The sequence below is a fragment of the Eurytemora carolleeae genome, unplaced genomic scaffold (assembly GCF_000591075.1).
Source record: "Eurytemora carolleeae unplaced genomic scaffold, Eaff_2.0 scaffold194, whole genome shotgun sequence".
Lineage (NCBI taxonomy): Eukaryota > Metazoa > Arthropoda > Copepoda > Calanoida > Temoridae > Eurytemora > Eurytemora carolleeae.
This window is the reverse complement of record NW_019396489.1, coordinates 54,020-66,415: the sequence shown is the minus strand read 5'-3', so window position 1 is coordinate 66,415 and position 12,396 is coordinate 54,020. Positions and strand designations below refer to the sequence as shown.

Sequence of the window (12,396 nt, the reverse complement as noted above, 5' to 3'; positions counted from 1 at the left end):
AATTAATTTTAATAATGTGACCATCGCTTTTAAAAACTTAAAATCTTAACTTTTTTAATAATATTTTAGAAATTAATTATGTTACAGTTACTTTTGATATTTATTTTTTTTAATGTAATTTTTACACAAGAAAACATCTGCATCTAAGACTTTCAGTAAAAAATTTACACAAAAATCATATTAAAAACCATAACTTGTTTATAAAAGCATTAATTTCACAATGAATTATTATTTAAATTATAACGAAATTTAAAAAGTCGCATATTTTGCAGCAAAAGTTGGTTGGCTGGCAAATATCAGAAGGTTTTTTTTCTTCATGGACTGAAAAGTATAAGAATTAAATCAATAATAAAACATAACAAATGGACTTATTCGACAATTTTTTGATTTTTTGATGCCTCAATCAGCCTTAACCTGAAAATGTATTTTTTAGAGTTAAAATTAAATACAATATAATTTTTCTTGGTAAAGGGCAGCAGGGTAAGTTTTCTGGGGGAAACCCTACAAAGAATTACAGGGTGTCCCACGAAACATGACAGTTGGTGAATAGTTTTGAATGTTAACTTCCACGTACTGTATTTGATATTAAAGACTTTTTGCAGTTTATTTCTTTTAAACATATTTTACAGTGAAATCAATTTTACTTTAATATAACTGTCCTATAAAAGATGTTATTTGTCTCTTTAGTATCAAACAACTTATTACATCATGAAGGAGACATTTTAGCTGTCATGTTTCGTGGGACAGGTTTAAAAATGTGTTCATATTTCTTTGAACGATCCATTTCGTTCATTCATTGTTTTTTCTTCTTCCTTACAACACTCTTTCACGAACATTCTTTTGTTTTTGATAATTTTGTTCTTTCAAAATAACGATGCACATCTCTTCTTAGGGAGAAGACTCACATCAGACGATTTGCAAGAAACAGCTTCATTTCTGGTAACTCTCTGGATTAAATCTCAGGATACCAGGCGATCTGCCCAAGATATTAGATATATATAAATGTGTGAGATTTTTAAACTAAATAAATGTTTGTAATTTCAAAATGTTTTTGGTTTTTCATATTATATACAAAATGTTTAAGTTACTTCTTACAATGCAGACCTAAACAAACATACCCAAGATCAATATTCAATATCATAAACATAGTTAATGTTGCTTCTAGGCATATTCCCCATATCCTTGTTCCCAAGCACCAGAAAATGTTCAAAATGTGCGGCAAAGTTCTGAAATTCTTCCCTTAACTTGTTTATAGATTTCCCAGTTTTGGTTTTTAATTCTCTGAAAACTTCTCTCAACGTTTTCTCCGGTTTCAAAGGGATTAGCTTGTAAAATGTCTGAAGGCTCATTTTGTCTGGAAGACTAAAGCTATGACCGAAGAGAGGTCCTAAAATATAGAAAAATATCTAGAATCTTTAATTTCATTCATAACCTTTTTATTGGCCATCTTCTCGATAGTTTCTTTGATTTGAAGCAGCCATTGCTTTAAGGTATTTAAAATGGTGAAAACTATCAAAAGATACATTTTTAAATTTATAAAAATTTACAATTTTAATCTCTAATCAAAGAAATCGATTCTTTTTTACAAACTCAGATTTTTTTAATCCCTATATCTTTGCAACACAATGTTGTAAACCTTAGATATTTCCAACTATAGATTTCTGTTAGATCAAATATTTACTCTAAATTTAAAATGTCAAAGGTTTACACCAACAGGTTGCAAAAATTTAGAGAAAAGAAAATTTGGGGCAAAGACTCGATTCCTGTGAGCAGTGATAGATTAATGTTTGACCTAATCCTCACCTAAAATATGCACCATTTTCACCATTTTGGGTTTTTCTACACCTTTCAACCATCCATTTACAACTTTATCTGTAAGAATATTAAAAGTATTCATTAACTACAGTAATATCCAGAAAACTGTAGAATAGGACGACGCCATTAAGGCAATACTGAAGTGCATTTGATGTAGTGACAAGTAAGTTTTTAAATCTCTTCGTGAAATGGATCTGCATACACCGCACAATTACTGTGCCTGATATTCATGGAACTATTTAAAGTCGACTTCCTATTCCAAAGTGTTCTGAATATCACTGTATTTATTTCTCTATGCCATTAACGACAATTGAGACTTTCATAATAACCTAGAAATCTTAAGAGATAAGGACCGGAGGGGGGATATCCTGTTTTTTTTGCATCAAATGTAATATTTTCACAGTAAATGTTTAATTATCAATTAGATACTTCTTGACACGTTCATGAATTTATATAATTGGTAAAGATACTTCTGGACAGGTGGAAGAAGTTATATATCAAAGAATAAAGATTACAATCTGCAATGTTGGTTCCAGCTAAATTTAAGTCGCATCCTTCCTTACCTAAGTGTTTTATTTCAAAAGGAAAGTAGGGCATAAGATCCAGGTCATCCAGACTGGCTTTGGAATCCTGAGGAAATTTTTTTTTTGTAAATTCTTTAGATTGATTTATGTAAGATTTTTTCATCTGGCCAACATCTCCCTTGTCCCATGTTTTTTCATCTGGCCAACATCTCCCTTGTCCCATGTTTTTTCATCTGGCCAACATCTCCCTTGTCCCATGTTTTTTTTCTGTCATATGTTTGTGTTGTACTTTGCTTGTCTATTGTCTAATGACTGTTATACTTAAGTCATAGACTAATCAAAATAACAGATAGGACACTAGATGTTGTCTTTTCAAGATTTGGATGAAACTTGTTCACAATAACCCTGAGGAGTTTCGCGCAGTCGAGGAGTAATTCAAGATAGAGAGAGCCTGTTTTACGCCGACTGTGCGAAACTCCTCCAGCCTCACAGTTATTATATTATAATATCATTATTGGTAAAAGTGAGATTATACCTGAGAATTAGAGAGATAAAATTGATGATTTGTAAGCTTAAAATGGAACATAAGATCTGCCATTGCCAGTTTGTCCTCCCTATAACAGTTTACAAATTACTTTTTACCTCCACAGCAGGGGGAAATCATTTGCAGGGGTTTGAGGGGTACTAGATTTGAATGAAACCTATTGTAGTGCATAATTGGTGTGTATATCTATTTTCTATTTAGAGTTGTGGGAGTTTTTGTGAAGACTGTCATGTATTTCAGTCTGTCATTTGTTAATGCTGATTATTGTTGAACAAAATCATTAGACTTCCCAGACCCTTTTGAAAGTCGTCTTTACCAGGTTTTCCAAGGATGTCTCTGACAACGGAGTCTTGACACACAAAACCAAACCCTCCTCCAATACTTGATTGTAAATCAAAACAAAGCACATGCTGAAGTGAAATAAGTTAAAATTCCAAGGAAAAACAATATTTTTTTTTTAACCAAGCAACTATTTTCAGAAGACAATCATGTTTTAATCATCAATCAATCACCCCTCTCTTTTGTGTGTTAAGACTCAATAGTAAGGTACTTTCTTTTAGACGGAATCATGATATTATTAACAAACAATGTTCGGAACTTTATTTCAATAGTTTATCAACTTATTAATTTATAAATATAGACCTCGCGAGGGGGGGAGTCCAGAATTCCTCAACGAGTAATCACCACCACCCAAATGTGTTTTGCGGCAAGCGTGCTCCTCAATTGGTAAACTCCACCACCTCAATTTTTAATCAGCCAAAATAAGCGTAACATTAAATCGGTTATTTCTTAGAAATAAGACCATATTGACCTCTGTTAATGGCCCTATGGTGTACAATTGTTAAAGCTTTCTTTATTGCTCCTTAGTTTCGAAAATAAATCTATAAATATGCCACACTAAACCCTAGAAATATATTACGTTTTTTTAGTTTCAAGTTTCGCTTTAAGAATGTTTGAGGCATTTTTCTCTGAATGTTATTGTTTTAAACTCCTTATATAGAGAGGAACCTTTAACCCATTATTAGTGAACTAAATACTTCATTTTCAGTATGGAGTGGGATAAGACTAATTTTTCAAATTTTATGTTCTTTCTAAGCATATAATTAGTTTTGTTGTAGATATTGAACTCGAGTAGGCGAATACAAAAATCTAAGCACTGTAAAGGTTTTTTGAAAATATCTTTTAAATGGAGATGGATATTACTTTGCGTGGATGAGATAATTTTTAGTAAACAGGCAGACTGACCTTTTAGTATCTTAACGCCAATCATGAAATGCAGTCATTAAATGAGCGAATTGGATCTAAGATTCGGCTAAAATGAACTGTGCCTTGATTCTCAGTTTTTGTTGACCAAACAAATCTGAAAACAATTTGAAAATTTAGTTTAAGTCAATACAGATGCCATAAAACCCCGGTAGATGTCGAAAATTGTGTTAAAAGTGCCTTAAATTAAAATTTCAGAAAACAAAATTTTACGATGATTACCAATTGAGGAGCGCGCTTGCCGCAAAACACATTTGGGTGGCGGTGATTACTCGTTGAGGAACTCTGGACTCCCCCCCCTCACCCCGCTCACCCAGCAACTTTAAACTGTATCTCTTGTCATTTGTATTTTCTTAAATTCAGTCACTTGCTTTTTAAAAAAAATATATATATACCCTCATTTTAATAACTCCTGAAACATTGTAATTAAATCATCCATGTTTCAGGTGTGAAATCTGCCTTTTTTTACAACTATCTGCCTTAACAGCTAAGAGAGTAATAGAGAAGAATAATCGCCGTTTTCCATACATCAGTGAAAGGATAGGCAAGCCTTGTGCATATGTTAACAATTATACATATTTCAAAAGAGCCTTAGTAAGCACTTCACCTACCGAGAATGAATTTTCATATATTATGAAAAAAATTAATGCTCTTGTACATAGAGTCAGCCAACCTCAGCAAAGATCAACCACATATCAAATTGTACCTGCTAAGTTTGTTTATAATTTCTCTAAAACCAGCTTGGCCGTCATTTTGCAACTGCTCCACCAACCAATCAGCAGCCCAACCATTCTGCATTATATCAACTTATTATTTGACAGTTCAACTAGCTAGCCATTTGGTTTACATCAATCAAATTCAATCATAAAATTCTGGTTGTCAGTCAGCAACCTATCCATTTTAAATTATATCAATCAATCAATCATGAAACTGCCAGCAGCCTTACCATTCTTTATTCCATATACAATTTTTTATCTCTTCAACGAGTAAGCAATCCAACCATCATATCAATTAACTATGCAACTGATCAACCAGTCAGCAGTGTAACTATTCTACATTATTTAAATCAATTATAGGACTGTGACACAAGTCAGCAGCTGAACCATTCTGTTTCTTATCAATCTGTATAATAAAGCTCTTTCCAATCTTTTCCAATGTTTTCAACTCTTTCCGTAATCTTTCCGTTTCCAGCTTCATTTGGTTCATCTCTTGAATTATTATTTGGAACTGTAAGAGTGGAGGGTTTCCATTTTCCTCTATATCTGGTACTCCTGATTTCCAATTCTTCACTAGCTACTTTAGTGTACAATCTAAAACTGTCCAAGCTGTTACTGTTTCTTCTGACACAGTTATACAAGGTAATCACTGTACTTTTCTTCCTTGGAGTCCATGGCATTTAACTAGGGTTCATTATTCTCGCTGCTGCTACCACTTTTGTAATGAATGCCCTACTCTAATAAATAGTTTTAGATCCATACCAAACCAGGTACAACCTTCCATATTTTCAGGTATCTATCAAGATAAAACACAATCTAGAACTCAAGGTTCCTCAATACTGTTTAGCATAGATACGACTTAATCTTGAACTGGAGATTCCTCAACACTAATCTTGAACTGGAGATTCCTCAATACTGAATCGCACAGATATAACTTAATCTTGAACTAGAGATTCCTCAATACTGTATCGCACAGATACAACTTAATCTTGAACTGGAGATTCCTCAATACTGTATCGCACAGATATAACTTAATCTCAAATAATACCTTATTCAATATCAATCAGGATACAACTCTATCTGTATCTTTCTAAAGATACAATTTCTTGCCTAGATCTATCTTTCAAGATGTGACTCAGGTCCCCTCTTGTTCTCTAAATGAGGAACAAATTACTCTCACACCTTAATCAAGCAGAGTATTATTCCAACTGAAGTTTATTTTGAGTTCTATGGTACAGGTTAGATTAATGAGCATTATTATAAATTTTGCGTCGTTATTTACAACCATGGTTAGATTAATTACAGTACAGATCTTATATAGTTTGGTTAGCTAGGTTAATCACAATACAGATTTTATGTAGCTATTTACAAGCATAGTGGGGTTATTGATAATGTACAACATAATATAAATATGGGGTTTTCTAGAATATTCATTACACCATGCCTTATATTATCAAGCATATCAAACTGTCAATTAACACTGAGTTAGTATCAGTTTCAATCAATCAATCTCTAAAGGCCCAACTGTAACTTTACCTCCTTGAATGGATCAGAGATTTCCTTTATTAGCCAGGCAGATAATGGATTAGACCAGTCAATAAATATCAATCCTAAATTTATTTTTTATCATTATGGCTTAGGGAAAGGCGTATATATTAAATTGTAATTAAACAAAATAAGGTTTATTATTTTCAAAGAAACAAAGTAAATGTCTACTCAATTCCAATTTCAGTTCTGCGCCCTTTCAGGAATTTTAAGCAATAACTCTACTTTGGGCAATCTGCAAGGTTAAGTCTCCTTTCTAGAACAAAGCAGTCTGTTTTGTTCATGGAAACACTTCAGTGGCCAGGAGCTTTGACCTCTTTTTCATTGAATGATGGGTTGTTTGCAAATATAACAATAATAATAAAAAGACCTTCTGAACCTTCTGACACCTTTGTTGCAAACACTTCACCTGCATCTTTAACCCACTGGAAAAGCTGTGGTACTGTGAATGAAGTATCCCTCTTGTGAAGGAAAATGTCATACAAATTTTCGTCATTGTCCTCCATGTCTAAATATTTCAACTCACTAGTAAGATTACTTTTATATATGTCAATATACTTAAATATGTATGCCTGAATTAGATCGTTAAGTAGTTTACTTTCAGGAATCTAAAAATGTTACTTTACCATGGATTCCCTCGACCAATTTTGCATACAAAACTGGTCTTGGGAAAATTTCCTTAACTTCCCTGTAAAGCAGTTGTAAATAATTAAAACTTAATTATTTTTTCAACAATTAAAAGTTTGAACTATACCTACAGAAAGAGATGGACCTTCCATTAGTTTTCCCAGGGGCAGATGGGGAAGGACCTCTGTAAATCCATCAGTCAACTTGTTATCAAGAAGGAAAAAATGATGAATGTCTATTTTAACCTTTAAATTCATAGACACTTTCAGTTTAGTATTTTACTGAGTTAAAAGTATAATAGAAAAACAAATTTAAAGCAAATGAAATCTACCAAAAGTGTGTAACTACTCATTAAGTTTGCAGATGATACCAAGCTGGGCTGGTTATGAATACAGACGTTGACAAAGAAGTACTGCAAAACTGTTTGAATTCACTCTTCGTCTACACTTGGGCAGATAACTGGAGTATGAAATTCAATGAGTCAAAATGCAAAATGTTAGTAAAAAATAACCCAGGACATGAGTATAAATGGTGTCAAATTAAATGAATCAGACAAAGAAAAAGATCTTGGTGTTTTAATCAATAAATCCTTAAAACCAGCAAGCCAGTGCTCTGAAGCAGCCATAAAGGCAAGTATCATCCTAGGTTCCATCTCCCATGCTTTTCATTACAGAGATCTTTATGTTTTTGTGAATCTCTATAAAACCCATGTGCCACCTAGAATTTTTTACAGCAGCTTGGTCACCCTGGACAGAGGCTGACTAAAATTGTTTAGAACTTGTTCAGAAAAGAGCTGTTCGAATGATATCAGGACTTACTGGGAAAACATATGAGAAAAAACTGAATGAGCTGAATTTGCTTTCACATGTAGAAAGATGTGAGCGGGCCGACATAATTCAGACATTTAAAATAATTCATGGATTTAGCGATGTCAACCCTGCAATATGGTTTAGAAAGATCCACCACAACAGAGTGAAAAGAATGGCTAATGACCCATTGAACTTGGAAATACAAAACTCCAAAACCAGTATCAGGAACAATTTCTTCAGCTTTAGAGTTCCAAGAAAATGGAACTCTTTCCCACACGAAGTAAAACAGTCAACTACATTAAATATCTTCAAAAGAAGCTATGACAAATTAAAGCAGAATCCATGAGATGCTGATGCCAGATTCTCAGTCACAAAGTCTTTCAGAACCATCATCAGCAAGTCCAAGTCTTGAAAGCCATCCACATCATAACTCTACATGGGTTCTTGAGTATTATTCAACAATAGACAATAAAAAATAAACTACTTTGAACTTAGAGATTAACTGTGTTTTTACCATTAAAAATAGAAGAAAAATAGATCATGCAATTTCGAAAATGTGTTTAAATTTGTCATACTCCATCACGGTACATTCCAGTTAATTTCATGTACCGGGCCGAATTTTAACTAGCCAGGGCAAGCAGTACAGTACAATTATGAAGACTATTTGAGGCAAAACTGGACTGTACTCCAAAAGAATAATACCATTCTAGTGAAATTTATGTGTACAATAGTTAATAGATGGATTCTCGCCTCCTAATTCTTTTAAGTTTGCTATTTCATCAAATATGCTGTCTGAATCATCTCTCATCAATCTCATAACCTCCTAAATCAATAAATCAATGGGTTAATTCAATTTTTTTACTCTTCAATCTATATTGTAATGAAAAATAATAATTATTTACAACTACTTTACAAAGAAGTTAAGAGCGTTTTACTTTAATTTGCCAAAGGTTCCCAAGACCAAGAAAAACTGGTCAAGGGAACCCATAAATTTTACAAAAAAGAAGTAGTTGTACACAATTTTCACTTTAACTTTGCATAGCGGGTGGTTATTTTACTTTATAGTCCCAATTGGGATGTAAAGTAACTTAACCCCCCTATGATAAGGGAATCATAGGTAAGTAATTTTGGTCAAAAGTCAGTAAAAACCTTTATTAGTAAAGTAACTTAACCCCCTATGATAAGGGAATCATAGGTAAGTAATTTTGGTCAAAAGTCGGTAAAAACCTTTATTATGAACCTTATTTGAAAAAAGGTCTAAATCAATATAAAGGTAAAAGAATATTCAAAATATTTTGATATGAATATTATTATTAGGATCAAAGTGGAAAAAATCAATATTCTCAATGTTGATTTTTTACCTGCATGAGATAAACATATTTTCTTTTATTTGTTGAGTAAACAAAAATACTCATTCCCCCTTCAGGCTTTAAACTGTCCTTCAAAACTCTGAAAAATTAAGAGATTTATATATTATTTGTACAATTTAGATAACAATTAATACCTGAGACTGGTCAGTGGATTTTCTGTATGATGTATAACACCTAAAAGACATGAAAAATAAAATTTAACCCTATAACAACAGGCAAGAAATATACAGAGGTGTCAGAAAATATAGGAAAAAAACATTTATGGGGGTGTCCATTTACTATCTTTGATTGTTACAGATGTAACAACTCTTTCTGGTGCTGCAAAAACTGCATGATGATTGTTGAAGTTGCACAGATACATAATATTTATAATGGTTCTGTGATTTTTTGTATTTATTAGCATTCTGAAAAGTATCAAGAAACGGAAGTGTATTAAATTATATTTAACCTGTTGATTCAATGAAGTCAAACTTCCCTAGATTTAGGTTTGGTATATTCTCTATCTTATCATTGAAGAATCTAAACAGCTTTGTCACTTTAGTTTCAGTAGAAGTAAATATTTCCATTTACTGATAGCGCCGATTGAAGGATTCATATCTCTAATTGGATAATGAGATAGATAGAAAGATAGATGTTGCCGCCATACTATTTCTATTGGTTCAGGATAGACAACAAACACATGAAAGTACCCTGATTGGATCAGGCGCTAATGGACTCATTGCATACAGGAGTGTTGTATTTCAGGAGATTTAAGCAGTGTTCCTTAATAGGTGTTTCCCAAAGGACATTTTTGCAAGGGTGACTTCCCAAGTGACAATTTCCCAAGCGGCAACTTCCCAAAGAGGTAAAGCAGGCACCTGAGGCTGCAATGGGGGCCTATAAGCACAATGGCTAGAACAGGCTAAGGGACCAAGGACTGCGGCTAGGCCAGACTTGGGAAGTTGCTGCTTGGAAATTTGCCTTAGGGAAAGTTCAAACGTCCCTTAATATAGTCAAAGTTTTATAAAAACAATGGCTTTATATTTGGCAGGTTACAAATGTAAGATGTACCTTATATTATTGAGGTGCCTGTACTTAGCTCTTAATCTTGCAATATCTGTAGATTTGGGACTTAGGTCAACATAAACTATTTCACTCTGAAGAAACAAATTAGTTTTAACTAAAACTAAAATTGGACAACTAAAAGCCTCATTAGTCTTGGTCAGTATGGAACAAATTACAGGTTAAAAAGTCCTGGAATGCCCCATGTTTACAATTATGTTGAGATTGGTTAAATAGGTCAACTTGTATACCGTACTTAAATGTCATGATTGCTATCAGAGGGTAACTAACATTTGTATGGTTAAGCTGTTCTGCAATATATAGAGTATTCATCCCTGTCCCTCCACCAGCAATTAAAACACGAAAATCTAAAATAGTAGAATTATTCAGGGTAAATATTTTCCTTCTTTCCTCCACTTCTAATTTTTTTAATTCAATGGTAAGAAAAGTTTTTCTAAATTTTTTTATGTCATAAACTACCTTTTTGAAAAGTCTGTTTTCCTTTGAATAAGTAATGGTTGACTCTATGAAGGTTGTTGGGGAACGCTGCGACCAAAACTGTCTGATAATTAAGATACAAACAAAGAACCCATAAAAGACACCTATAATAAACACAAAACAAGGCCCAGCTGACGAAATTTTTCAGGGTGGGGGGGAATAAATAAAATATTTTGAGACCCAAGTTTTTCCATAGATGGGTATGTAGTTCCAAATTTCCTGGGGGGGGGGGCTTCCCCACTACCCAATCATGCTGCTACTCCCTCTCTCCCTGTTATATTGCAGAACCCATGGTATTTTAGAACAAAAACATGCAAAAACATGGTAGAAAAGAACTCTTAATTAAAATGTAGGGTGAAAAAAGGTGGGTCAATTAAAATATTGGGGGACTTAATAAGTCATAAATTATTTTTTTTAATTAAAAAGAAACATAATCTTTTCAAACAATCAATCAATCAATCAGACTTTTAGGGACGCCCTATGCCGAGGTCAAACATGTAAAGTCCAGAATTATTTGGCCGATATCTTTAAATGTTTCCTGGGCTATTTAAATTCTTGAAAATATTTAAGTGAATAAAATGTGGCAAAGATTTAAATTTAAACTGAAACCATTATTTATTTTATATTCAATGTCTTCTATGAAGAATGTTAAAAAAACATGAAGACAATTCTTTCCTAAGTAGTTATCTTTAGATATTGGTGGACAGTGGTAAATACAGCTGTTGTTTCGATTAGAAGATTCTTTGCATTCGTTGATCATGCATTTTGTACCAGCTGCAGATTTCAATCCACCTGGAACAAATATTTAAACTTCAATAAATCTGATTTTTTAGAGTTAAAGGAAAAAATCTCTTGTTAATGATTTGTTTGATATCAAGATAAATTCAACTAGTCTTTTAGGGCGCTTCGCGCCCATTTTCTATTTCAATTGTGAACATTTTCTCATTGTAAACATTAAAAACAAAGAAGAAAAAAAATTTGCAGATTTTAGCAAAAATTCGCGGATATTTAAAAATTTTACAAAAGTAAAAAATTTTAAAACACAAATTTTTTAATTTTGATCATTCATAAACCTTCCCAGGGGTCACGTGAGGTCCCACACAAAATTTGGGCCTGATCGGTTCAGTCGTTTTGACGTTTATTGGATACAAACAAACAGACAGGCAGACATGCCAAATTTATATTCAATGAAATGATTATTTTACATGCAATTATAGATCTTATACTGAAAAACTCTAGAATAAGAAAATATCTACCTCCATGTTTATTGAATCTCCCTAAAATAGTTTACCACAGTACTCTCTCTCTACTTGGAGGAATTCAGCATCAATATGTGGGAAGGGTAGTTCAATGTACTGCTGCAGTACACCGTCATCCTCCTAGTACAGATCAGTATATATACAGGGTAGTTCAATATACTGCTGCAGTACACTGTCATCCTCCTAGTACAGAACAGTATATATACAGGGTAGTTCAATATACTGCTGCAGTACACCGTCATCCTCCTAGTACAGAACAGTATATATACTAGGGTAGTTCAATATACTGCTGCAGTACACTGTCATCCTCCTATTACAGAGTACAGTATATATACAGGGTAGTTCAATATACTGCTGCAGTACACCGTCATCCTCCTAGTACAGA

General features: G+C 33.1%; 1 protein-coding gene across 4 annotated transcripts in view; it reads right to left on the bottom strand.

Moving 5' to 3' along the window:
* Positions 1 to 579: 579 nt before the first annotated feature.
* The window catches only part of LOC111704239 (uncharacterized), a 22,283-nt gene continuing 10,466 nt past the window's right edge, over positions 580 to 12,396 (bottom strand). The window contains exons 2-18 of one of the 4 annotated variants that reach the window (XM_023476400.1): positions 12,009 to 12,131; positions 11,428 to 11,544; positions 10,735 to 10,800; positions 10,546 to 10,622; positions 10,264 to 10,349; positions 9,662 to 9,732; positions 9,348 to 9,387; positions 9,205 to 9,292; positions 8,594 to 8,666; positions 7,162 to 7,218; positions 6,817 to 6,915; positions 6,399 to 6,472; positions 4,853 to 4,938; positions 2,875 to 2,953; positions 2,379 to 2,445; positions 1,804 to 1,872; positions 580 to 1,387 (exon numbers count right to left, since the gene is read on the bottom strand). In XM_023476400.1, coding sequence (XP_023332168.1) covers positions 1,125 to 1,387; positions 1,804 to 1,872; positions 2,379 to 2,445; positions 2,875 to 2,953; positions 4,853 to 4,938; positions 6,399 to 6,472; positions 6,817 to 6,915; positions 7,162 to 7,218; positions 8,594 to 8,666; positions 9,205 to 9,292; positions 9,348 to 9,387; positions 9,662 to 9,732; positions 10,264 to 10,349; positions 10,546 to 10,622; positions 10,735 to 10,800; positions 11,428 to 11,512 — 1,380 coding nt within the window. In that variant the 5' untranslated portion in view covers positions 11,513 to 11,544; positions 12,009 to 12,131 and the 3' untranslated portion in view covers positions 580 to 1,124. Of the gene's footprint in view, positions 1,388 to 1,803; positions 1,873 to 2,378; positions 2,446 to 2,874; positions 2,954 to 4,852; positions 4,939 to 6,398; positions 6,473 to 6,816; positions 6,916 to 7,161; positions 7,219 to 8,593; positions 8,667 to 9,204; positions 9,293 to 9,347; positions 9,388 to 9,661; positions 9,733 to 10,263; positions 10,350 to 10,545; positions 10,623 to 10,734; positions 10,801 to 11,427; positions 11,545 to 12,008; positions 12,391 to 12,396 lie in introns of those variants that run through there. The other 3 variants (XM_023476397.1, XM_023476399.1, XM_023476398.1) reach the window with 3 other exon arrangements.